At 41.2% G+C, this 26,451-nt stretch overlaps 1 protein-coding gene across 4 annotated transcripts in view; it reads left to right on the top strand.

The window, feature by feature from the left end:
- Positions 1-14,516, top strand: part of FBXO15 (F-box protein 15) — a 179,367-nt gene extending 164,851 nt beyond the window's left edge. For all 4 annotated transcript variants that reach the window (XM_033934286.1, XM_033934283.1, XM_033934284.1 and 1 more), the window contains one exon: positions 13,754-14,516. In XM_033934286.1, the coding sequence (XP_033790177.1) occupies positions 13,754-13,759 (6 nt within the window). In that variant the 3' untranslated portion in view covers positions 13,760-14,516. The remainder of the gene's footprint in view (positions 1-13,753) is intronic.
- The last annotated feature ends 11,935 nt before the right edge of the window (positions 14,517-26,451 follow it).

Here is a 26,451-nt window from a genome sequence, read left to right as displayed (position 1 = left end):
TGCTGAAATGCTCAAAAGGTAAGTAGATTAGATATTGAAGATTCCTGACTGTTTCCTCTAATAGCCAAGATATTGTATTTGCTAGTATATAAGGAGGTGGAAGTTGTCCCCTAATATTTCTAAGTCCACTCAGAAGTTCCTGTTAATGTAACTCAGGGGATAATTATTTCAAAATTTCTTTGTAGATTTGTCATTAAGTATTTTTAAAAAATATTTCTCCTGCTTATAATCCCCCCTCCTTTACTAACGCATAGTACGGGTTTTAACACCCGCAGCAGCGGTAACTGATTCAGTGCTCATAGAAATTCTATGAGCGTCGGAGCAGTTACCACCGCTGCAGGTGCTAAAACCCGCACTACGCGTTAGTAAAGGAGGGAGAATGATAAGGGTCCTTCTCTGTTGGTTGATGACTTGATAGAAAGTTTCTTTGTAGGTTCTTTGTGATCTTTGTTTTTTCTTCAGTATAGTATAGTAAAATCTGGCAATCCTAAGTGAGCCAGTTGATAGTGTGTATTTGGATTTTCAAAAGGCATTTGACAAAGTACCTCATGAAAGACTTCTGAGGAAAATAGAAAGTCATGGAATAGGAGGTAATGTCCTTTTATTGAGAACTGGTTGAAAGACAGAAAACAGAGAGTGGGTTTGAATGGTCAATATTCTCAATGGAGGGGGTAAATAGTAGGGTTCCCCAGGGGTCTGTACTGGGACTGTTGCTTTTTAACATATTTATCAATGATCTAGAGAATGGAGTAACTGGTGAGATAATTAAGGAGGGTCTTTTACTAAGGCGCGTTAGCAGATTTAGCGTACGCTAAATGCAAACCGTCCATAGAATATAATAAATCAATCAATATGCACTTAGGCCATTATATATAAAAAGCTTCCACAATATAATAGAATAGAATAGGTGCATTAGCATTTAGCGTGCGCCAAATTGGCTAGCGCACCTTAGTAAAAGACCTCCTAAATTTCCGGTGCAATAGGTGAGACATTCTAGACCAGGGGTGTCAAAGTCCCTCCTCGAGGGCCAAAATCCAGTCAGGTTTTCAGGATTTCCTCAATGAATATGCATGAGATCTATTTGCATGTACTGCTTTCATTGTATGCTAATAGATCTAATGCATATTCATTAGAGAAATCCTGAAAACCTGACTGGATTTTGGCCTTCGAGGAGGGACTTTGGCACCCCTATTCTAGACAATAGGGTTATTTTCCCATGCTCGCATGCTCTACAGTTCTTCTTCACCCAGAGAGTGGTAGAAAGCTGGAACGCTCTTCCGGAGGCTGTTATAGGGGAAAACACCCTCCAGGGATTCAAGACAAAGTTAGACAAGTTCCCGCTGAACAAGAACGTGCGCTGTTAGGACTAGTCTTGGTTAGGGTGCTGGTCTTTGACCATAGGGCTGCTGCGTGAGCGGACTGCTGGGCATAATGGACCACTGGTCTGACCCAGCAACGGCAATTCTTATGTTTTACAGAAGGAATCCACTCTGGATTTTTCACTCTGCCTCTGTAGTACTTCACTGATCAGTTTAGCTCCCTCTACAGTCTTCCTTCTGCAAGCATGTCTGCAGCTGTGTGTGTGTTTGGCTCTCCCCATTTTATTGTTTTAAATTTGATGTAATGCTGTCCCTTTTCAGATAATTTTGCATTTGAAGCAATTTGGAGCTCTGCCTGCTTGAGAATTCACAGATTTCGGTCTGTAGCTGACAGGCCGATCCCTTTTTGGGTACCTGTTAGCCAATCTGCATAGTTTTCCTTGTAGCTCAGGGCCATCCCTAAAGTAGTCTCACCTTATGTTAAGTAGGGGTCAAGCACAGACTGTTAGGTATGCTTAGGGGGTCAGCGGTGTTCTGCAGCATGCCAGCTGCGTTTTCACTCCTCCTCCCATCCTGGTGCGCATCTGGTGGTCCGTTGGGGGTGGAGGCATAGACTGGAGTCTGACCAGCAGCCCGAAAATCAGCTTTGTGAGACCATTCCCAGTATTTTGACAGTGAATTCTTCTACAGCTACTGAGAAAAAGCTGTGAGCAAGTGGAGTCCAGTGTATCAGGTCACAGTGAGTACAAGGAGCTGACAGCTTGTGAGAGATGTCGGGGAAAGTTTAAAAAGTAGGGTTTTCCGAGTTTCTGCATGTTCCCCCTCCTGAAAAATCCTAAAATCGACATTTTTGGACTTTGGGAAGTGTGAAAAAAAAATCACGTTTTTGGCACGAATTTGGTGCTGGCAGCCATCTTGGATTTTTAGCAATCTTTTTTTTCTTCTTCTCCCTGCTACTTTAAAACTTGCCTGGAAAACTGCAGTGATGGAATCCTCGGGGTCTCCTCTTGTGAATTTATGTCAGGATTGTGCAAATGTAGCACCTTTAGAGCATCCTTGCTCCACGTGTCGTGTGGCACAGCTGGAGGGGAGGCTGTAGCGACCGGCTTAGCTTTCCCCCACAGAAGCAGGTGATCAGATGCTCAGCTAGCCTGGCGGGGCGGCCTCCATTACTTTAGGGGCTCGGGCACAGCTGGTTCTTCAGTCAGCTTGGCTGTAGACTCTTCACAGTCTAAGACACACAAATTTAAGTCATCTAAGGGTGACTCTATGCCCCAGGAGCCAGATAACTTCTCTCAAATCATGAGGTTTTGTAGTCAGAGTTTAAAAAAAGAAAAAGAAAAAGCGTGTTCTTCTCCTGAGTAGTTTCCTTTCCCCAGGACATTTTTGGATGGCGTGCTGCCTTCGGGCATGTCCTTGCCTCTGCCTGATCTAGGCTCAGGCAGATACTCTGTATGCTTTATTGTGCCAAAGAAAGGCTCAGAAGATTGGAGGCCTATTCTGAATCTTCAGCACGTGAATGCGGCTCTCAGTATTCCCTGTGCAGTTGGTCATTGCAGCAATTGCTCCAGGGGAATTTCTGGCCTCACTGGATCTTATGGAGGTGTACTTACATATTCCCATATTTCCGGCCCACTGCATGTTTCTGCGGTTTCATGTTCTGGAGCAGCATTACCAGTTTTCGGCCCTGCCCTTTGGGCTGACGAGAGCGCCTCGGACCTTCCCCAAGATGATGGTGATGTGAGGAACATCGCACATTGGAGCAGGTGCTTCAGGTGCTGGAGGACTTGGGCTGGATTGTCATCCTCAGAAAAAGTCATCTGCAGCCCACACAGTCATTGGCATACTTGGGAGTCCTCTTTGATATAGCTGTGTCTACCTATCCGAGACGCGCAGACAGAAACTGTGCCTAGATTTCTGCACTTTTGGAGCAGCCGGCTCCTTCAGCATGGGATTATCTCCAAGTTCTAGGCTCCATGATTGCCACACTGGATGTAGTTTCTTGGTCAAGGGCACACATGTGTCCTCTTCGGCATTCATTACTCTCTCACTGGACGCCACATCGAGATGCCTTGCAGATTTGTCTGCTGTAACCTTTAGAGGCTCGGATAAGCATGGACTGGTGGATTTGCCCACAATCCCTCTGCAGGGGCATACCACTGCTCATTGTCTCCTGGATCGTAGTGATGGCAGAGGGGGGGGGGGGCATTGCAATCGTTGTCCTGAGTTGGACACCCTCACAGAGAAAATGGTCCATCTGCCCGGTGGAGCTCATATATCCGTCCACCTCCTCAAGAAGGGTTATTCTCCTTAAGCTAAGCATACTGACTGAGGTAATTCACCTGACAACTGCCGGTGGAAAATGGTACACATTCAAAATGGAGCAACTCAAAAGCTTTGAGTGTTTGTCTACATTGGAAAAGCTTTTTGTGCAGCCTTTGTCAGTAACCTCACCTACTACAAGGATGCAGCGCAAATAATATTTTGAGAGTGGGACACTCCCTCAGATCTTTTTGCAACTCTTTGGAGCAAGAAGGTGTTTCAGTTTTCCTCCAGGATAGGTGGACACAGCAACCTAACCCCTGATGTCTTCCTCCTAGATTAGGGAGAGGAAAGCAGTCTTTTGTATGTGTATCCTCCAATTTTCCTAACAGAAAAAAATTCTCCTATCTATAGGCTACCTTTAATAGAAAAAGGAGAAAATACTGTAAGTAACCTTTTTTCCTTTGCTGCTGTAGCGGAGAGAATAATGAATATAAAAATTGAAATTTTAAGATAATTCAATATACCATTCACATAGCATGTGTATTCTGATGTATAGCAGTTTTACAAGTTTGTCTGCTTTATCTTTCACCATAGAGCCACAGTAAAGACATTCATATTAAAGCAAAAAGATTGAGGTCTAACTACCAGGCTGCTAACCCTCTAAAACTTTAGCATGTCAATATACATTCTGTGACTTGTCTAGACCGCTGGTGTCGTGTTAATATTTACATTCTGGATTTTGGCCTAATATTCCAGATGCTTAAATTCTACGCACTGCCATGGAAAAGTTGGATGTCTGCTTCCCAATTCATTTAAGGCTGAGGATGATACAGAAGCAGAGTTCACAGCCCTTGGAGAGAAGGGATACATGAGAATTTCATGATCATTGCTTAAGGATGACACTTAATGGCTGTAATTAAGGCCTGCTATGATAGCGGTCCATAAGGTGGCCTGCTGCACAGTCTGTGGGCCAGGATCAGGACAATCATTACAAGAACAAGAGTAGATATATTTGAGAGGATATAGATAGATAGATCTAGATCTTTATGCCATAAAAAGACAAATCCTTGGCTAATTACAAATGAAGGCTTGTGCTGCCAAATTCTAGCTGTGGTTTGGACTGAGCTAGAATGACAAAACAGGAGGAAAAACATGCAAAATCAAAAAGAAAAGAAAAGCAATAACAATTTGGAGGTTAAAAGGATAACATTTTAATATGACTCTGGGAATTGGTTTTATGAAAAAGAGAAATGAATATAATTGCTGTAATATAATTTTATGTCATTTTAGTTATAACCTTGCAGTTATTTTCTTTAAAGCTGGTATTGCTTTGAGTCATACTGGAATAGCTGAACATGCAAAGATTCTGTTAGAAAAACTTATCATTCCTTTGTACTAACCCATACACCTTCTAGACCTGATATTGGACCACAGTTTAAACCCAAACCAGAGCCCAGTCTCAATTTCTAACTGTAAAATATTTATAAATGTAAAAAGTACCCTCAGATAATCTTTTCACCCAAAACAGATCCAGTATGAAAGCTAATATGTGCTTCTGCTAAAGTAGAAACAATTTTGGGACCTACAGTAATTTTTAGGATAGAGCATGGTATAAAAGTGCAACGACTAAAATAGGTAAATTTTCTTTCATTGGGTACTTCATATGTTGCACTTCACCATGCTATGAATTATTAACTGTATCCAAATTAATTGTGGTTTTGAATATAACTCAAAATCTAAATCATTGTGGACATAACTGAAAATAAGTTAAATAAAACTTAATGTGACTTATCTGTTATGCCATTTCAGATTTTCATAGCAGGCACTTGAAGAAACAGTACCAATCATTCTAAAGATGCTGGCAACCATTTCTATTCAGCTAAATCATTTGAAGTTTCATTTGACTCTTATTTTGATTGCAGTCGTATTGATAGAGATTTGAGTTATATTCACAATCACAATTAATTTGGACACAGTTAATAATATAGAAACATAACAGCAAATTAAGACCAAATGGCCCATCCAGTCTGCCTATCTAAAGCATCCACTATTTCCTCCTCTCCCTAAGAGATCCAACATGCCTGTCCCACGCTTCCTTGAATTCAGTCTTTGTCTCCACCACCTCTACCAGGAGACTATTCCATGCATCTACCACCCTTTCTGTAAAAATGTGTTTCCTTAGATTACTACTGAGCTTATCATATCTTAACTTCATCCAGAGTTTTTATTCATTTGAAAAAGACTCAACTCCTGTACTTTAATACCATTGAGATACATAGAACGTCTTTATCAAATCCTCTCTCTCCTGTCTTTCTTCCAGAGTATACATATTAAGGTCTCTTAAGTCTGTCCCCATATACTTTATGACAAAGACCACTAATCAATGTTGTAGTGGCACTCTGGACTGACTCTATCCTATTTATATCTTTTTGAATGTGCAATCTCCAAAATTGCACATAGTATTCCAGAGACTTATTCAATGGCACTGTTACCTCCCGTTTCCTACTGGCCATTCCTATGCACCTAATGTACAGGTTTCCTCCTGGCTTTGACCATTGCCTTTACTACCTGTTTTGCCACCTCAGGATCATCAGATCATCTTTTGTACACAGTACTTCACACCTCCTATACCTCAGAGTGAAAGGGCATGGGATGAAGATAAGAGGTAATAAGCTTTTTACACAAAGGGTGGTAGATGCGTGGAATAGTCTCCTGGTAGAGGTGGTGGTGACAACAAAGACTGTGTCTGAATTCAAGAAAGTGTGGGATGTCTTAGGGAGAGGAGGAGATAGTGCATGCTGCAGATGGGCAGACTGGATGGGTCATTTGGCATTTATCTGTTGTTATATTTCTATACTATACTGTTTTCTTGTGTTTTTGCAGTCCAAGTACATGACCCTGCATTTTTCAGCATTAAATCTTAGTTGTCAATTACTGGACCATTGTTCAAGCTTTACTAGAACCTACCTCATGTTATCCACACCCATCAGGGTTTCAACCCTATTACAGAGCTTGGTATCATCTGCAAAAAGACAATCTTTGCCAGACAGTCATTCCATAGATCCCTGTAGCACTCCACTAACAACATCCTTTTCCTCAGAGCAAACTCTATTTACTATTACTGTTTGTCTCCTTCCACAATCAATTTTTAATTCAATTCATCACTTTAAGGCTTATACCGAAGGCACTCAGTTTATCTATCAACAGCCTATGCCAGTAGTCCCCTAATCCTGTCCTGGAGGACCACCAGGCCAATCGGGTTTTCAGGCTAGCCCTAATGAATATGCATGGAGCAGATTTGTATGCCTGTCACTTCCATTGTATGCAAATCTCTCTCATGCATATTCATTAGGGCTAGCCTGAAAACCCAATTGGCCTGGTGGTCCTTCAGGACAGAGTTGGGGACCACTGGCCTATGCGTCACCATGTCAAAGGCTTTGCTAAAGGCCAAGTTCACCATATCTAATGCCCCTCTCAAATCCAACTGTTTGGTCACCCTGTCAAAGAAATCAATCAGATTTGTCTGATAAGACATGCTTCTTGTAAAGCCATGCTACCTCGGGTCCTGTATGCCATTCAGTTCTAGAAATCTCACTATCCTCCACTTAAGAAGAGTTTTCATTAGTTTATTCACTACTGAGGTCAGACTAACAGGCCTGTAATTCCCAACCTGTTCCTAACTTCTGCTCTTGTGCTTAGGAACCACATCTGCCCATCTCCAGTCCTTCGGGATCACTTCAGGCTCTAAACAAGCATTGAAAAGATGAGACAAGGGAGCCATCAGAACCTCTCTCAGTTCCTTGAGTACCCTCAGATATATCCCATCAGGCCTCATCACTTTGTCTATTTTTTATTTAGCAAGCTCCTTAGTCTTTTGAGAATCTATCCTGGTCTATCACACATCCATTTCCCATTTGCGTTCATTACAATGAGGACTACAATCTTTTCCATTAACACACCTTTTCTCTGGAACAGTATCCCTAACTACTTGCGTGAAAATACAACACTTATCAATTTTAAGGTGAAGCTAAAGACATTCCTTTTCCTTGATGCCTTTGAAACTTAGGGCTCCTTTTACAAAGGTGCGATACCCGAAAAACTATCGCCTGCTCAAGAGGAGGCATTAGTGGCTAGCGCACGTGGCATTTTAGTGTGCACTATTCCACACGTTAAGGCCCTAACACACCTTTGTTAAAGGAGCCCTTAAACTGTCCTTTTAAGAACAACTTAGATTTAAGAAAGATTTCTACTTACAGTTCCCCATCCTTTTGTTCTTTTCCTTAAGTGTCCTCTTTCTTTCTATCAATTGTAGTTCCAACCCTTCTTCCCTTTTGTTCCCGTTCGTCTTTGTTCTTAAAATTGTCCTTTCCCTCGGTTTGTTTTTATTATATTGCATTTTAATTGTCATATTGTTATGACATTTTTGTACACCGCCTAGAAGGCTCGAGTGGGCGGTATAATAAATTTTAAATAAACTTGAAACTTTCTTCTGGATTGGACATACAAGTTTCTCTATGCGTGTCCTCCAATTCCTCCCATCCTCAAGAAGCTTGTCAAGTTGAAACAGGAATTGACCACAATGATTCTCGGTAGCCCAGGCAACCCTAGTTCTCCCTTCTACTTCAACTCGAGGAATCAATGCCTCTTCAGATTTTTCCATCTCTTGTCATGCAGAGTCATGGATCTCTTCTGCATCCCAATCTTCAGTCTTTACAGCTTGGTACCTCTTGGGCTGACATTGGCTGGGGTTCATCTGTTGCCTTCCACTCAACCAGTTCTTGACCCAGCCTGTCACAATGGGCAGTCGGTTTATTTATTAGACGTCTGTGTGGAACGCTGTCAAAGGCTTTGCTAAAATCTAAATACACCATATCTAGAACACTCCTATCCAATTCTCTGGACACTCAGTCAAAGAAATTGATCAGATTTGGCTTACAAGACCTACCTCTAATGAATCCATGTTTCCTCTGGTCCTGTAATCCACAGAATTCACCATTCTTTGTCTTAAAAGCATTTTCATTAATTTACTTACCACAAAATTCAGACTTACCAGCTGTAATTCCCTATTTCTTCCTTACTTCCACTTTTGTGGAGAGGGACCACATCCACCCTTCTCCTGTCCTCCGGTACTACTCCCGACTCTAAAGACTCATTGAAAAGGTCAGCAGGGCCACTAGAAAAGTTCCGTCAGCACCCTCGGATGTACATCGGCCCCATCGCTTTGTCTACTTTTATTTTAGCTAGCTCCTCATGAACACAACCCTCTGAAAATAGATCAGGGTCTACCGCTCCTCCTTCCCTATTCACATTTGTCTTATGCAGTCCTGCTCCCAGCGCTTCAGCCTTGAACACAGAACAGAAATATTTGTTAAGCAATTCAGCCTTTTCTTTATCAGTTTCTATATATCTCTCCCTTTCACCTTTGAGTCTCACAATGCCACTTTTGCACTTCTTCCTATCATTAATATATCTAAAAAAAATGTCTTGTCTCCCCATTTAACCGTCAGCTATTTTTTTTCCATTTGCATCTTTGCTTTCCTGACTACACGATCAGCCTCTTAACTTTTCCAGATATTTTTGCCTATCTTCCTCTGTGATCTTTTGTAGTTTATGAAAGCTAACTTCTTATTCCTTACCTTCTCAGCTACTACTTCTTTTCCTCTTACCTTTACTTACTTGCCTTGCAAAAAGGTTTGTCATCCTTACAATCACTCTTTTTAGTTTTGCCCATCGCATTTCCACTCCTTCCAGACGTTCCCATCCAGACAATAATTCCTTGATGTAAACCCCCATCCGAACAAAGTTAGTTTTTTTAATAAAGTCTAGAACCTTTGCTTTTGAATGAGCCCTCTCTATACCAATCTTAATATTAAACCATACCATGCAGTGATCACTGGATGACAGATGATCGCTCACTTTTACATTAGAAACACTTTCCCTGTTTGTAAGCACCAAGTTCAGTATGACCCCATCCCGCGTGGGTTCTATTACCAACTGCTGGAACAGTTCTCCTTGTAGAGAATCCAGGATCTCCCTACTTCTAGAAGACCCCGCAATAGGGATTCCCCAAACAACATCCGGCATGTTAAAATCACCTATTAGCAAGACTTCCCCTTTTTTAGATATATTCTGAATAGCTACTATTAAATCTCTATCTACTTCTTCCGTCTGTGAAGGAGGCCTGTATATCACACCAATGTAAATATATTTACCATGCCCTCTTTCCAAATTGATCCACAGTGCTTTGCAGATCCTGCAATTGTGTGGCTTTAATATGATTTTTAACATATAATGCTACTCCCCCTCCTTTTCTTCCTACCCTGTCTTTTCTGAACAGATTATAGCCTGGTATAACTATATCCCAGTCAAGGTTCTCTGTGAACCATGTCTCTGTGACCACCACTATATCCAACTCCTCTTCTTCCATCACAGCTTCTAGATCCAGAATCTTGTTTCCTATACTTCGAACATTAGTATATATTGCTTTCCAGACATTGCCCCCTTTCCCGTCCATACAGAGCAGGGGTGTCAAACTCAGTCACATTAAGGGATCGAAATCCAAAACACAGGCTAAGTCGTGGGCCAGACCCCACCCAATCTCCGCCCAGATCCCGCCCCCATAATAATACTACTGTAATTGTAACACCATTTTTTTCATTCATTTTTCATATATACACACACACAATTTAATCTTATTAACAACACATAATGGTTAACCACAAAATTAAACTACACAAAGCACATTATTTGCTTCTCAACATTCATTCCTACCAGAACACAGATAACTCCTAAGCAAATATGGGACCAAAAACTAAAAGTACTAATATATACAAACCAAACCCTAAGATTCAAGATACTGCATGCAGTACAACCCCAGAGACAAAGAAACAGTGCAAAATATAGACAGCAGATGTAAATTCTCAAAATTGACAGCAGATGCAAATTCTCAAAATTGACACAATTCAATCACTAAATTGAAAATAAAATCATTCCCCCTACCTTTGTTGTTTCCCTCCCTCCATGCTGTGCCTCAACTAGATGCCTCCATCCGGCGGGTATCTTACCTTCTAGCCGGCTGCCACCTGGCGTTTTGTGCGGTGCAATGCGATGCGGTGTTTTTATTGCTGCCCCTGGTGTTATCTTCTGGCCGGCTCCCTCCTCCTCACTGCTGCAGTATGTACAAAGCTGTGGGTGGCAGCTCCTTTTGCATCCTGCGCCTTATCCAGAAGCATTCCCTCTGACTTTGACATTGGAGAGAAGGGTTCCAGATCAAGTGCAGGATGTGTGTGGGAGCCGCTGCCTGCAGCTTTTTGCATACTGCAGCAGTGAGGAGGAGGGAGCCGGCCAGAAGATAACACCGGGGGCGGCAATGAAAATACCGCATTGCACAGCACAGCAGGCCGCATAAAACGGCCAGGCAGGCTGGATTTGGCCCACGGGCCTTGAGTTTCACACCTATGGTGTAGAACAGTGGTCCCCAACCCTGTCCAATCGGCTTTTCAGGCTAGCACTAATGAATATGCATGAGAGAGATTTGCATATAATGGAAGTGACAGGCATGCAAATCTGCTCCATGCATATTCATTAGGGCTATCCTGAAATCCCGATTGGCCTGGTGGTCCTCCAGGACAGGGTTCCGGACCAATGGTGTAAAGGTATTCAGTGATTTACTTACCTGAGGGCTTACACTCACCTGGGGCTTTGATCACCCTGCCCCATCACTTCTAGTGTAAAGCCCTCTTCAGTAGATTAGACAGCCTGCTGCCGAAGACACTTCTTCCCTTCTTTGATAGATCCCTGCGCATCAGCCCTTGGAAAATCATCCAATGGTCCAGGTAGCCAAAACGCTCTCGACGACACCATTCATGTAGCCACGCATTCATCTCTCTGGATGCGAGCTTCTCTGCCATAGCCTTTACCCTCGACAGGGAGGATGGACGAGAATAGTACCTGCACACCTGACTGCATCACCTTCTCTCCCAGAGCCACAAAGTCACTTTTGATCCATTTGCAGTGGTACCTGGCAGTATCATTAGTGCCAACGTGGATCAGCAGCATCAGATAATAGACATCAGGCTTGATGAGTCTGAGCAAGCTCTCCATAACATCTTGGATTTTGGCACCAGGCAGACAGCATATCTCTCGTGACATCATGTCTGGTCTTCAGATGGATGCTTTTGTACCCCTCAGTTGTCGTGTGTGCCTTTAGGACTTATTTGCCATTGTTTCAGGGTAATACTAGGACAGCTTTGATTAAAAGTACAGATGCATCCTGATATTAAATGTGGGTATACCATACACCTGGCATTTTTCTCCCCCAACTTCCTTATAAACTTACTGCCCTCCCTCTTATACTACTTATGTGAGTCTTAAGATATAGGAGTTTATGGGCCATAGTTCCAATGGTTGCATAAGAAGGCTATTTACTCCTAGCACCTCTATCTGGAATATCAAGCTCCTCTCGTGCTGCTCAGTGTCCAGGGCTTATGATTTCTCTTTTCCTGACACAATCTCCTATGATGCTTGGTTTATTTTAATGAATTTTAGCAGTTTTGTCATATCCATGACTTTCAGCTGCTCTCTCATGATGATTTAGCTCTCTTGCCAACTCTCCTTTTTTTTACAGCCCACAATGGCAACTGGTTTCTTCCAATGACTATTCATCCTCAGGTTAATAGTACTACCGTGTTTCCCCGATGATAAGGCAGGGCCATCAAATAAGACAGCCCCCCCTTTTTAGAAAAAATTGTAAAATAAGGCACCCCCCCCCCCCGCAAATAAGCCACCCACCGATACCTGCGCTTACCCGAATCGGGTGGTACGGTGGGTGACTCCGTGTGGTCCCTCCGTCTACCGCGGGGGTCGGCAACCCGCGGCTCCAGAGCCGCATGTGGCTCCGGTAGTGTGTCACGCAGGAATCCAACTTACAAGTCCGGTGTCGCGGCGGGAAATAGCCATGCTGAGCAGTGAGCTCAGCACGTACACAGATGAAAGCCTTGCTTGCTGATTGGTCCGGCGGCCGTGCCGTGCCGCCGGACCAATCAGCAAGCAAGGCTTTCATCTGTGTAGTGCTGAGCTCACTGCTCAGCATGGCTATTTCCCGCCGTGACGCCGGACTTGTAAGTTGCATGCCTGAAAAAGAAATCATCCTGGCCGGGGTCGGTGTCGGTGTCATGCTCCGGAGATCTACAGCTTTCCTATCTCCCTCTCCCTTCTACCTGCTTCAGGCAACATCCCCTGCTCCGCGGCTCTCTTCAGCAACTCAGCAGCAGCGATCGACACAAGCTTCTGACGTCGGGGCCTACCCTCTGCGAGTCCCGCTTGTTTCAACTTCCTGTTTCCACAAAGGCGGGACTCGTAGAGGGAAGGCCTCAATGTCGGCAGCTTGTCTTGATCACCGCTGCTGACGAGTTGCTGAAGAGAGCCGCGGAGCAGGGGGATGTTGCCAGGTGCAGGTAGAAGGGAGAGGGCCAGATGCAGGACTCGTGGGTGAGGGAGGAGAAGAGAGAGGGGAGGGAAACAAAAGGAAATATTTCATACTGGGCTGGGCCGGAGTGGAGGGAGGGTGGAAAGACATTGAAAGGGTAAATAAGGCATCCCCCGAAAATAAGCCCTCCAAAAAAAATAAGCCTTCCAAAAAAATAAGACAGTGTCTTACCATCGGGGAAACACGGTAGGAACTGTTTTCTTATTCTTTGTGACTGTGTAGCGCTGCATGCGTCTGATAGTGCTAAAGAAATAATAGTAGTAGTAGTAGGAAGGTATTCTCTTAGCATGTTATTCCTTGAATCTACTGTATAATAGAAGAATATACATGCTAATCTATGTATATGTGTATAGTATAATTTTTTATATCTTAATATTTTGCCAATATTAATGGCTGGAAGTTTGTTTTTGCATTTTTGTTTGTACTGTTAATTTTTTTTTTTAACAGTAGAGACATGATAATATTTTTCTAAATTCAGAGGCCTGTTAATCTTTTTTGATCTGTGCTTCAGGGAAATACAATCTTAATTTTCATTCTTTTAATTTAATTTAATTTTTTAGAAAATGTTGATATAGCTCTTTAGTTTATTCTATCATGTGGAACATTTCAAGGAACTATAATTTTTGTGTGGAGTGTTTCTAGTAGCTGAATGATCCTTTTGCCTTTTTTATATCACTGACAGGAATAATGGTTTTGGTGACCAAGAGATGGTCTCATAGTTACACCTGAAATCTACAGGTAGCATATGAAGAGCTATATAACAGTGTTTGCCGGCAATTACAGGAGTGCCACAGTTATTGTCTCAAGCACAGAATGCTGCAAAAAAATATTAGCACCTGTCATGGCTGTTCCCATCGCAAAATTACTGTGCAAAATGTTGGAAGAATATTGTACTTTCCTACCAGCAATGAGATGAGCACATGGACAATTTATTTCAAGAATTTTGGATATTTAATGCATTTTTGTTCTGATCTTTAGAAGGATATATATATATATATATATATGTGTGTGTGTGTAAACTAGTGTATAAACTAGCTAAGTGCTTTAACCACTTATATATCCTGACATTCTATTTCCATTCTGTTCCTTTTTTTCTAAAACTATGAAGAGCACACAAATGGGGGGAATATCAGTTTTATGTTAGAATAGTGAATGCTCTTACAGAGATCCATTTCCAAAAAGAAAAACATTCTATTAATAAAAGACGTTAAATGTTAATGTGCGTATACAACACAAAATTTTTTGTTTTGTTTTTAATTATAAAGCCATCATGAAAGTTGTCCTGACTATAGTGATGCATAACACAGGGTCATTTCTGGAATGATAATACTTACTTGTACAAACATTTATGTTGACTGAAATGGTGCTTGTTTATTTTGAATATGTATAGTAATTAAAATAAATTTTATAAGAAAACATTAAATTAGATGCTTTACTGGCTTTGCTTTTAAGGTGTTGAATTGCTTTATTTGCTTGGTAGAACTGATGACAGTTTTTAATTTGGGAGGAAGTTTCTAAGAAGACTTTTATATCTTTTCAAGTTCATTTGGTAAAGATTTTTTTAGCTTCATAATTGCATATATCAACATGGATCCTTTTTGGATCCTCTACTGTCTCTTTTACTCTTGAATGCTGTTATTAGGACTTTCTCTTCATAAAGGCATTAAGAGACTAGAAACAAGCTAGAGAATGTCTGCTATATGACAGTGTCTTCAACACAAATCCTCAAAAAAGTAAAACTGAAAATACCTCTCTGACTGAAGACTGTAGCATAAAGGAACTTTAACAGGTGGGTATAGATCAATATCTAGATAGAGAGGAGCGACAATCCAGAAGATAAGAATTGCCGCTGCTGGTTCAGACTAGTGGTCCATCGTGCCCAGCAATCAATAAATCAATAAAGATTTAAACAGAAAAGCTCTAGAGAGCATTTTACAATGGTTAAAAATGCTACAAATTAAGTAAAGCTAACAAAGTAACAGCTCTAGAGAGTATTGTCCATTCACCCCCACTCTCTGTTTCCTATCCACCAATCAGTTTTTAATCCACGTGAGTATATCACCCTCGATTCCATGACTCGCAATTTTTCGAAGTAGACGTTCATGCGGGACCTTGTCGAGCGCCTTCTGAAAATCTAGATATTCAATGTAGACCAGGTCACCCTTGTCTATCTGCCTATTTACTCCTTCAAAGAAGTGCAGTAAGTTTGTCAAGCAAGATCTTCCTTTGCTGGAATCATGCAAAGTAACAGAGTATTTTTGAAAAGGAGCAGAAAGGAGCCATGCAAGAGAGAGCACGCAGCTTGGAAATCCAGCAGCCTCGGCACCCTGGGGTTGTGGGTTCAAACCCCGTGCTGTTCCTTGTGACCCTGGGCAAGTCACCCAGTCCTCCATAGCCTCAGGTACGTTAGATAGATTGTGAGCCCACCGGGACAGGTAGGGAAACATACTAGAGTACCTGATTGTAAAACCGCTTAGATAATCTTGATAGGTGGTATATAAAAACCTAATAAACTTGAAAAGCAGCTTTTCAAGGAGAGGTTTTTCACAAAAGTGTGTTTGAAGGACTCAATGGGGAAGGCCTGTGGATATCTTTTGTTTCATGAGTAAATCAAATAAAATTGTTGTTTACCTGCAATGACATCACTTTCTTTTCCAAAGATGAATAAAAAGATTTGACATCAATATGTGAACATTTCTTAAGAAAGAACTGAATATTTCATGGGGTGTCCTAATTTTTTCACATGACTGTATGTAATGACCAGTCATTCCATTAGTTTAGCATTTACCATTTTAGACTTCCCCATATTGGGTAACCTTTCTGTTTTTCGCATATGCAAGGAGGTCCTCAGGTATCTCAATAATTGTTCTGTTGCAGCTACAGTGGCTAGTGTTATCAGTTTGAGGGTTTTCCCAGTTCCCCATCTCTTTTCTTCACTTTGTCTTAGTTTCTGTACTTCTGCTGTTAGCACATAGGAATTTAAGGTGGATTTCTGGGAGTGAGCTCTCTTAAACTTGCTGTTTTAAATCAATCATTACTCTAACAATCTTACTATACCTCCACTTCTTTCAATGCATTTGGTTGAAGAAAAATGGTTGTTTCTCTTCTTCTTCTAAGATGGTCCCTTAATGCAAAGTATGGCTTAACTTTACTAATCATAATTATAAATGATACCCATGGTACAAAAAATATCATATTGCCCTCTACTGGAACTGAGAATGTTTCTGTCTCCATGCAGTCTACATCAGCTGTTTCTCCTCCTCTCTTCAGACTTTACTCACCTCACTTTACTGGCTTCCTATGGTGCCTTTGCATACATTTCAAACTCCTATTACTAATCTACAAGTGTGTTTGTTCTGCAGCTCCTCACTATCTCTCCTCTCTTCTTATACATTTATTTATTTATTCGATTTTTAGCCCGTCCTCCCAAAAGAGCCCAGAACGGGTTACAAAGTACATCTATAATAATCCAGACAGAGCAGAGATGACATTTTACATAAATTACAATATAGATGACAGTTTACATAAATTACAATATAGACATGACAATAAAACATATGTACTAAGTAGCATCTGGTGAAATTAAGTGACAAAGGTGAGTTGACTGGGTGGCATTTCAGGGTGAATGACTTTAAGGCGCTGGGTTAGTAAAGAGGAAGGTTTTCATGGCCTTCCTGAAGTTCCAGGGTCCATCTAGAGTACATCTCCCGGAGAACTTTGTTCCTCAGCCAAATTGCTTTATCTCTACTTCCAATTACAGACTGGAATAAACTACCTAAGTCCATCCGCCACACCCTTTCCCTTCCCTTGTTCAAAAGTAGGCTGCAAACCCACCTTTTTGAGACAGCCTTCAAGTCAAAACCCTGCTCCATCCCCCAGGGAAAGAGTAAGGGATGGGAGGGGAATTTTGCTTGAGGATTAAGATGGAAATTGATGGAAGGGGGTTAAGGATTTGTATATGTTATGGTGTAAAACTGAGCTGTGGAATTGGTTTAAGTTGACTGTATTGCTGGTTTACTTAATAAAAAGTGTTAAAAACTTAATATATTTTTAGAGAATGGAGTAATTCTTTGGGATTAGAGAAGGTAGGATAAGTGCCCTCATAACAATGCTAAGAGACACGGGAAACTAGAGGCCTGTAAGCCTTACCCTAATGGTAGAAAAAATAAAGGAGACCTTAGTGAAAAAAGGGTAGTGAACCATTTTAAAGCTAGAAGGTTAGAAGATCAAGTAACATGGTTTTACTAGAGGCAGGTAATGTCAAATGAATCTGATTTCTTTGATTGGACTGACTAGATAGCAGCCACATACTGGACATGGTTTGCTTGTATTTGATGCTGCTCTCCATAGAAGGGTAATGTATAACATGAGCACCAGCACTGAGGTCTCAAGGTAGTGAGTTGAATTAGAAATTCTGTTACATAGGAACTTTCAGCCAAGGAAGTCTGCCTGAACATTGTTCACTCTAGCCACATAGATATGCTTCCATTCAGACGATCTTTCTGGTCCAAGAGAGAGCACTTAGCGTATGGAATCCTACAGGAATTAACAGAAAGTAGATTATTGAAGGTATAAATCTAATCTAATTGGCCACAATGGAAGAGCAGATGTGGTCAGAAGAGAAGACAACCATAAGATGTACCAAAGTAGTATGAGAATGAGGATGTTGGTACAAACTTTTTTAAAGGAGAATGAAAGCTGATCTAACTGGATCTTGAGGACATGCTTTAGAGTAAAGCATAAAGATAGTAGTGAAAAACTAAAGTTAAAATATCTCAAGAGAGAGGTTGTAATAAAGGGTGAAGAAAATGTCCTCGAGCAAAATAAAGAACAAACAGGCAAGCAATTCCTAATTACTCTTAGCCACTGATAGTCAAATCATGACTATAAATAAAATACTTTAAATTGTCTATGCAAATGTCAGCAGTCTAAAGAATAAGAACATTTAGATATAGGAGGCAGATACTTTATTGAAGGAAGATAGCTAAAATTGCTGCCACAGTGGCCATCTTGGATTTCCCGATTTGAAAACAAAAGCCTCTATCTGCCTCAAAAAACCTCAATTTTGATCAAAAACAGGTGTAATGGACTCCTGAGATACTTTGGATTTATGCTGGATGGCCATATGAGGATCGTGTCCCACATGCTGCACGGTACATGAGGGGAGGTGGGAGTCATTGGCTTAGTCTCCTCAGCTGTTTCCAATGTGGAATCTTAATATCGTATTATGGACCCTCACCAAGGCTCCATATTAACCTTTATCTGAAGCATCTATCATGGATCTGTGAAGATGGTGTTTTTGGTCACAATCACTTCAACTAGGAAGGTGTCTGAGCTGCAGGCATTATTATGCAGAGAACCTTTTCTTAGATTCATAGAAGCAGGAGTGTCTTTGAACACTGTGCCTTCCTTTCTGCTGAAGGTAGTTTCGACATTCCATGTTAATCAGGAAGTGAGGTTACCTGCGTTTCAGCCCATGGTGAAAAGAAACAGGACAAGGTTTTGAGGTTGCTGGATGTGCGGAGGGAATGCTGGTTTGAATGTTTCAAGTGTTTGCTTGAACAAGTGTTTGCTAAGAACAAGAGGGCATTCGGAAAAACTGAAAGGGGACAGATTCAAAACAAATGCTAGGAAGTTCTTCTTTACCCAGCGTGTGGTGGACACCTGAAATGCGCTTCCAGAGGACGTAATAGGGCAGAGTACGGTATTGGGGTTTAAGAAAGGATTGGACAATTTTCTGCTGGAAAGGGGGATAGAAGGATATAAATAGAGGATCACTGCACAGGTCCTGGACCTATAGGGGGCCGCCGCGTGAGCGGGCTGCTGGGCACGATGGACATCAGGTCTGACCCTGCAGAGGCATTGCTTATGTTATGTTCTTATGCTTATTTATAGTACACATTATGTGAAAGTAAATTGTTGTAAAATTGTGTTTGAATGCTACAGCAAATATATTGGAAAAGTTTCACAGTAAATACAGGTGGTAAAATGACCTAGTCTAAAGAGTTTGAGATCGAAGTTTTCAAAATTAAGCACTGGAGGGTAGGTTTTTATGCCAGTAACTGAGAAAAGGGAGCTTGGGGGACTCTCCCCTTTATCTGTCTCCTGTTGTCAATCTGAGGCTTTTCCTACCTTCGGGTTTTGCTCCTATTTAAATGCTCTTATTTAATGGCTATAAGTGAAGTGGTAAGCCTGTTAAGGGACTGTGATTGATTTATAAGCAAAGTAGGTAAGCCCCTTTTGGAGCTAATTTTGTTTGATGGTGATTTTTCTCAAAAAGGACAGTAGGAAAAATTGATGGTGCCTGTTTCCCTACTGATTCATCTTTTTCTTCAATGACCTGACAACTTCCAACTGGCAATTCTTGTGTTTCCCAAAGTGCCCTTTCTCTCACATCATTCTGGGTGATTAGCCAGCTTACTCTGTCCAAAGGCTGACTCCATTAGCTTTGCTTCTCAAGCTAAAATCATCACTTTATTTACCTTTGTGTAGAACTGACAGATTTTAAAGAGCCTGGATCTCTCATTAACCCAAGTGCTCTGTAGGATAAGTTTGCAGACCTAAAAGCAATAGCTCCTCAGAGTCTTATTCCTCAGAGTTCTGCTACCAGTATCTAGCTATAGCTTCCTCATGTAGAACAGGTCAGTTGGTGAGTCTGACCTCGATACCAGGAAAGATGGTAGAGGTGCTGATAAAGGACCGTATCATTGATCACCTTGATGGACACAGTCTGATGAGGACCAGCCAGCACGGTTTCAGAAAAGGCAGATCTTGTTTGACGAACTTGCTGCACTTCTTCAAGGGAGTAAACAGGCAGATAGACAAGGGCCACCCGGTCGACATTGTATGTCTGGATTTTCAGAAGTCTAGAATAACTATCTTCGTTGTTTTAGTAAGACTCGTGCATTCAGCACAAAAATGTTATCACTATATAAGTCTTATCTATCACTAGACCTCAGTAGTACCACCCATATGTGTATTAGACTTTGTACGCATACAGAAACTGGGCTCCAAAGTTCTTCATTGGTCTCAATATTTCAACTATTTTTAAAAATGTTTTATATATATGCACTTTCAATTTTTATAAAGAAATATGAATACTCATCTTAGTCTATGCGGGTGGGGGTAGGCACTCTGACATAGATCTATGTTTTGCCCAAAGGGCTTTATCAAGGAAATCCCCCTGCAAATATATATAGAGAAAATATATATAAGTCCTAAAACCTATCCATTATAAATAGCTTTAAACATCTTAAATATCTCCCTAGCTCTACTTAATATGTATTTAAATAGCTCATACCTTAGAACAAACGACTCATGCTTCCTGCGTCTATGGATTTAACCAGGAGACATGGCCGCGGCGTACTTGCAATAAATACCCTGACTCCCTTAAATGTGATGACATCAATCTCTGTGACCCCGCTCCCTTCTTGCTTTTATAACCAATACATAGCTGTCTTCCTTTTATATTAGTGTCATCCACTCTATTTCTGAGTTTAAACCCATTGGAGTAACAAGAGTTCAATGTATATATCCATTTTTGTTCTCTAAAATTTAATTTATCCTTATAGCTACCACTCTCCCACCCAACATGAATCTGATCTATGACTCGCCATTTTAAATCCCCAATTTTATGTTTTTTCTCATGCCAATGATAGACGAAAGGTGCCTCCATATTGCTCATATTAATACGGGACTTGTGTTCAGTCAATCAGACACTAATTTTCCAGCTCGTCCTCCCCACCCGCGTAGACTAAGATGAGTATTCACATTTCTTTATAAAAGTTGAAAGTACATACTGTATATATAAAACATAAAAAAAAAATAGTTGAAATACTGAGACCAATGAAGAACTTTGGTGCCCAGTTTCTGTATGTGTACAAAGTCTAATACACATATGGGTGGTATTACTGAGGTCTAGAGTGATAGATAAGACTTATATAGTGATAATGTTTTTGTGCTGGATTTTCAGAAGGCATTCAATAAGGTTCCACATGAGTGACTACTTCGGAAAATTGTGAGCCCTGGAATCGAGGGTGAAATACTCATGTGGATTAAAAAACTGGCTAGAGTATAGGAAACAGAGAGTTGGGGGGGGAGGGTAAGTGGACAACACTCGGACTGGAAGAGCATCACCAGTGGGGTGCTGCAGGGATCGGTGCTTGGAGCCGTGCTCTTCAACATCTTTATAAATGATCTGTACATTGGTACGACAAGTGAGGTGATTAAATTTGCGGACAATATGAAGTTATTCAGAGTAGTGAAGACACAGGGGGATTGCGAAGATCTGTAACGTGACATAATCAAACTCGAGAAATGGGCATCGACATGACAAATGAGGTTCAACGTGGATAAGTGTAAAATGATGCATGTAGGTAACAAAAATCTCATGCATGAATACAGGATGTCCGGGGTGGTACTTGGAGAGACCTCTCAGGAAAGAAACTTGGGAGTTCTGATCGACAAGTTGATGAAGCCGTCCATGCAATGTGTGGCGGCGGCGAAAAGGGCAAACAGAACGCTAGTAATGATAAAGAAGGGGATCTCGAACAGGTCAGAGAAGGTCATCATGCCTCTGTACCGGGCCATGGTATGGCCTCACCTGGAGTACTGTGTCCAGCACTGGTTGCCATACATGAAGAAGGACACGGTACTACTCAAAAGGGTCCAGAGAAGAGCAACTAAAATGGTTAAGGGGCTGGAGGAGTTGCCGTACAGTGAGAGATTGGAGAAACTGAGCCTCTTCTCCCTTGAAAAGAGGAGACTGAGAGGGGACATGATCAAAACATTCAAAATACTGAAGAGAATAGACTTAGTAGAGAAAGACAGATTGTTCACCCTCTCCAAGGTAGGGAGAACGAGAGGACACTCTCTAAAGTTAAAAGGGGATAGATTCCATACAAACATAAGGAAGTTCTTCTTTACCCGGAGAGTGGTAGAAAACTGGAACGCTCTTCCGGAGTCTGTTATAGAGGAAAACACCCTCCAGGGATTCAAACAAAGTTGGACAAGTTCCTGCTAAACTGGAACGTACGCAGGTGAGGCTGGACTCATTTAGAGCACTGGTCTTTGACCTGCAGGCTGCCATGTGAGTGGATTGCTGGGCACGATGGACCACTGGTCTGACCCAGCAGCGGCAATTCTTATGTTTTTAAGTTCTTAAATATGATTACACCAAAATTCAGTTTCATAAAGTTTCATTACTGACCATATTTCACATGGGCAAAACACAAAAACTTCCTCATTGGTAATTGAGGAGGATTTGGAGGTCATGATTAGTGTGATACAAAGATGCAAAGTAACCCAGTTCTAGGATTGAGATTTTATGTCAGTCCTGGTTTTAAACTTACATCTCAAAGCATTGTGGAATTGTTAATGTCTGATTCTGTCCATTGAAATCAGTGCTGCATGTCCCATAATGCACCAAGATGGGGTGGTCAGAAATCCAGGACTGTCCCACACTTTAGCCTTGAACTGGGTAATTGTGCATCTCTTGTGATGTCCAATGAAGAAGCGTTTTTACAGTGCCTTCTTTTCTTCTTAATTCTTTTCTTAATCTTCTTCCCCATCATGAGTATCATCCCTTCGTAATTCCCTTTTCGGAAGTTTAGTGCCATGGCCGTCGAGGTTGAAGTGGATCATATTGTGATCACTGCTTCCCAGCGTCCCTTCTACTTCTACACCTTGCGCCGGTCCTCGTAGTCCATTAAGAATTAAGTCCAGAATTGCATTTCCTCTCATATTTACCTTGACAAGTTGTTCCAGGAAGCAATTGCCTACAGCATCCAGGAACTTGGTCTCCCTACTGCAGCTGGAGGTGCCTAGGTTCCAGTCTATCACCGGATAATTGAGGTCGCCCATGATAACTGTGTTGCCTCCATTCAGTTGTTTTTAATCTCGTCCGTCATTCCTCCAAAGTTTCTTCGGACTGCCCTGGAGGTCGGTAGTAGATGTCGATCTTCGTTTACATTCCATTTGTTCCCAGAATTTTGGCCCATAGAGACTCTACCTTATTTTTCATTTCCGGCGTGTTCTCTCCTGTAGACTCTATTCCCTCTTTGATGTATAAGGCAATACCCCCACCTTTTTGTCCTACTCTGTCTCTTTGGTATAGCTTGTATCTCGGTAGCACAGTGTCCTAGACATTTTCCTCGTTCCACCATGTTTCCGTGATGTGATGATGTCAAGGTTATCTTTTTGTGCCATAGCTTCCAATTTCCCATCTTATTCCTTAGGCTCCTTGCGTTCGTGTACATACAATTGAGTTTGCGGCCTGTTACTTTCTTGTACTTCCTTCCCTCTTGTGTCCCTTTCGATCTGTCAGGATTTCTATCTTGCCTATGATCTGGTGAGTCTTCCCCGCAATCTTCCTGCATGGTATTCTCTGGGTATACCATTTCCCGGACCATTGTGCAGAAGCTTCCTGTGGAAATTGGATATCACTTTAAAACAAGAAGTTGCCTGCAGGACTAATTTGGAGCCTATTTTTCAGGACAAACATACATGCCTTTTCATCCTTGGTTATACATGGAGCTCAGAAATGTTATTTCTGTCTAGATTCTCTTGCCCCCCCCCACCCCCCTCCACCCCCGCGTATTTAAAAAATTTGATGAGGGTAGGTCACTAAGCCAAAAGTTTGATAAGAGAGGGAAACATGCAGCCAGGTGCACAGAGAAATGTTGATCTCATAAGACTTCTTCACTTCAGACAGTAAAGATGAAATACTGTAATATTAGGAGAAATAAAATTAAAATCACAGGAAAAATACAAATAGAAAGTAAGCCATATCAAAATCTGTACTGATCCACCTTCAGAGTTCTCCATTCATTAATGTGAAATCCAATTCATTATGTTTCTCTTCAAATGAGCCACAGTGTTTAAATCTAATCAGAATTCAACCCTAGAGTTATCAGGAAAAGAAATTATTCCCAAGAGCTGCCAGCTTCGTTATAGTATAATGCTTTTTTATGAAGAAAAAATTATCTTTGAAGATCAGCCATAACAAAAAGTCTGATGACCTCTGTTAAAAAGGGAGCATAAATCTGTTACAGTAAATTTAAGAGTACTTTGAAAATTTCACAACTAGTTTTTGAGAGCCTCATACCTTTAAAATACCAAGAACTTTTTATTGTCCAACCACATTGAATGGTACCAACATGATGCAGAATCCTTCTATATATTTCATTCAATAGAATTTGTATACATGTATGGTATCTTAGGAATTCCAATGTCTGACTTCTTTGATAGCATTTTTTCCATTAGATTACATTCCACATTTATCACCCACCTATACAGAACAGATCCAAGTGGTTTACAAAAGGTGCAATATAAGGTCAAAACAGCATAGCAACCTTGTATACATCTAAACATTGTTTGCAATCAAAATATTTAAACTCTGAGTAATCATTCAGCCAATAATACATATTTCTTGAACAAAAAATGCTTTAAAGCATAACAAAACTGACCATAAACTGAAATAGTTCTTACTGACTGGGGTAATGTTCGGAATTTTATGTTATATATTTTTTATTACATATTTAGCCTACCATGCATTCTTTGGTGTCAGTGTTAGGATGCAAATGTTATTCCAACTACTACTATTATTACTATAGCGCTGTGCAAAGGTTTCAATGTACTCAATTTGAAGTCAAAACAGATATTTAAGAAGGCAGATCAAATAAAATTGAATTCAAATATTGTGTTCAATTTGTATACGAGGGTAATTAATTAGTAGCAATCTAGTCGATAATTAATTTTCAAATGATACATTTGGGACCAAACCAGTCCTGATTCACAGAATACATTTGAACCTTGATACAGGATGCATGATCATCATTATCCTTTGTCAAACATATAGATTTGCTCAGATAATAATAATAATAACTTTATTTTTGTATACCACAGTACCATGGCAGTTCAGAGCGGTTAACAGAGGAAGAGACTGTACATTTACAGCGATGTTACATGCAAGACAGTGATGTTGTGTACAAGATAATAGTATTACAAACAAGACATTCAGTTAAACTTAGTGTTCAGTTTAACTTAGACATTCAGATTAACTTAACAAGTCGGGAGTACTCAGGTAAATCCGGAGGCATATCAGAGATCAAGGCAGGGATACAAGGTAGTGGGGGAGTCAGAGAAATTTATCAAAGAGATAGGTTTTGATTGATTTCCTGAAAGATTGGTAGGAGGGTGAATTTGAGATGAGGGTGGTTAGGCATTTATTCCATTTGCCTGCTTGGAATGCTAGAGATCTATCAAGGAATCTTTTGTAGATACAGCCCTTTAGGGACGGGAAGGCAAACAGGTAGGCATTTCGTGTGCGAGTGGGGCCTGAAAATTCAAAGTGTTCCGACAGGTAGATTGGGGAAGAGCCTGTTAAGGTTTTGAAGCAGAAGCATGCAAATTTGAAGATGATTCTTGCCTCCATCGGCAGCCAGTGCAGTTTTTTGTAATAAGGGCTTACATGATCAGATTTTTTGAGATCGTAAATGAGGCAAACGGCAGCATTTAGTAGGATTCTCAAGTGTTTGATGGTTTTCTTAAAATAATGTTACAATAGTCTAAGATGCTTAAGATTAGTGATCAGACCAACAGTCGAAAGGAGAGGAAGTCGAAGTAGCGTTTGATGGTGCGAAGTTTCCAGAGGGTACAACAGCAGATGATGTTGCAGGAACATGCTGAAGCCAATTAGCTAGTGGCTCTGCACGGGCAGGAGCGAAGGAAGATTGCTCCTGCCACAATTTAACGCTGGACCACCAGGGATACTAAAGGACATGGGCAGAGCCGCTAGCAGCTCTGCATGGGCAGGAGCGAAGGAAGATCGCTCCTGCCACTATTTACCACCAGGGAAACTAAAGGTGTGCGGAGGAGGCGGGAGGGAGATAATAATTAGAATCAGCTGGGTCAGGATATCATTGTAGATATCTTGAAAACCTGACTGGCAAGGGTGTACTCCAGGACTGAGTTGAGAAACACTGCTCTAAACTGCCTCAAATCCTTTCGCATTCTTGAAAAGATACGGCCTCTAAAATTGGACAAGGTGCTCCAAGTGAGGCCTCACCAACAACTTATACAATGGCAGTAACACCTACTTTATTCTGCTGGTTATGCCTCTCTCTATGCAGCCTAGCATTCAATGGGCAACAGCCACCACCTTGTCACATTGTTTCGCTGCCTTGAAATCTTCATATACCATCATCCCAAGATCTCTCTCCTGATCTGTGCATATCAGTCTCTCACCCTTTAGCATATATTGCTATCTTGGATTTCTGCACTCCAAGGGCATCACTTTGCACTTCTTTGAGTGAAATCTTAACTGTCAAACATTAGACCATTCTTCTAATTTTTGTAGATCCCTTCTCATATTGTCTACAC

This window comes from Geotrypetes seraphini, chromosome 2 (genome assembly GCF_902459505.1).
Source record: "Geotrypetes seraphini chromosome 2, aGeoSer1.1, whole genome shotgun sequence".
Classification (NCBI taxonomy): Eukaryota; Metazoa; Chordata; class Amphibia; order Gymnophiona; family Dermophiidae; genus Geotrypetes; species Geotrypetes seraphini.
The sequence above is the reverse complement of the archived record's forward strand: the minus strand, read 5'-3'. Positions and strand labels throughout refer to the sequence as shown.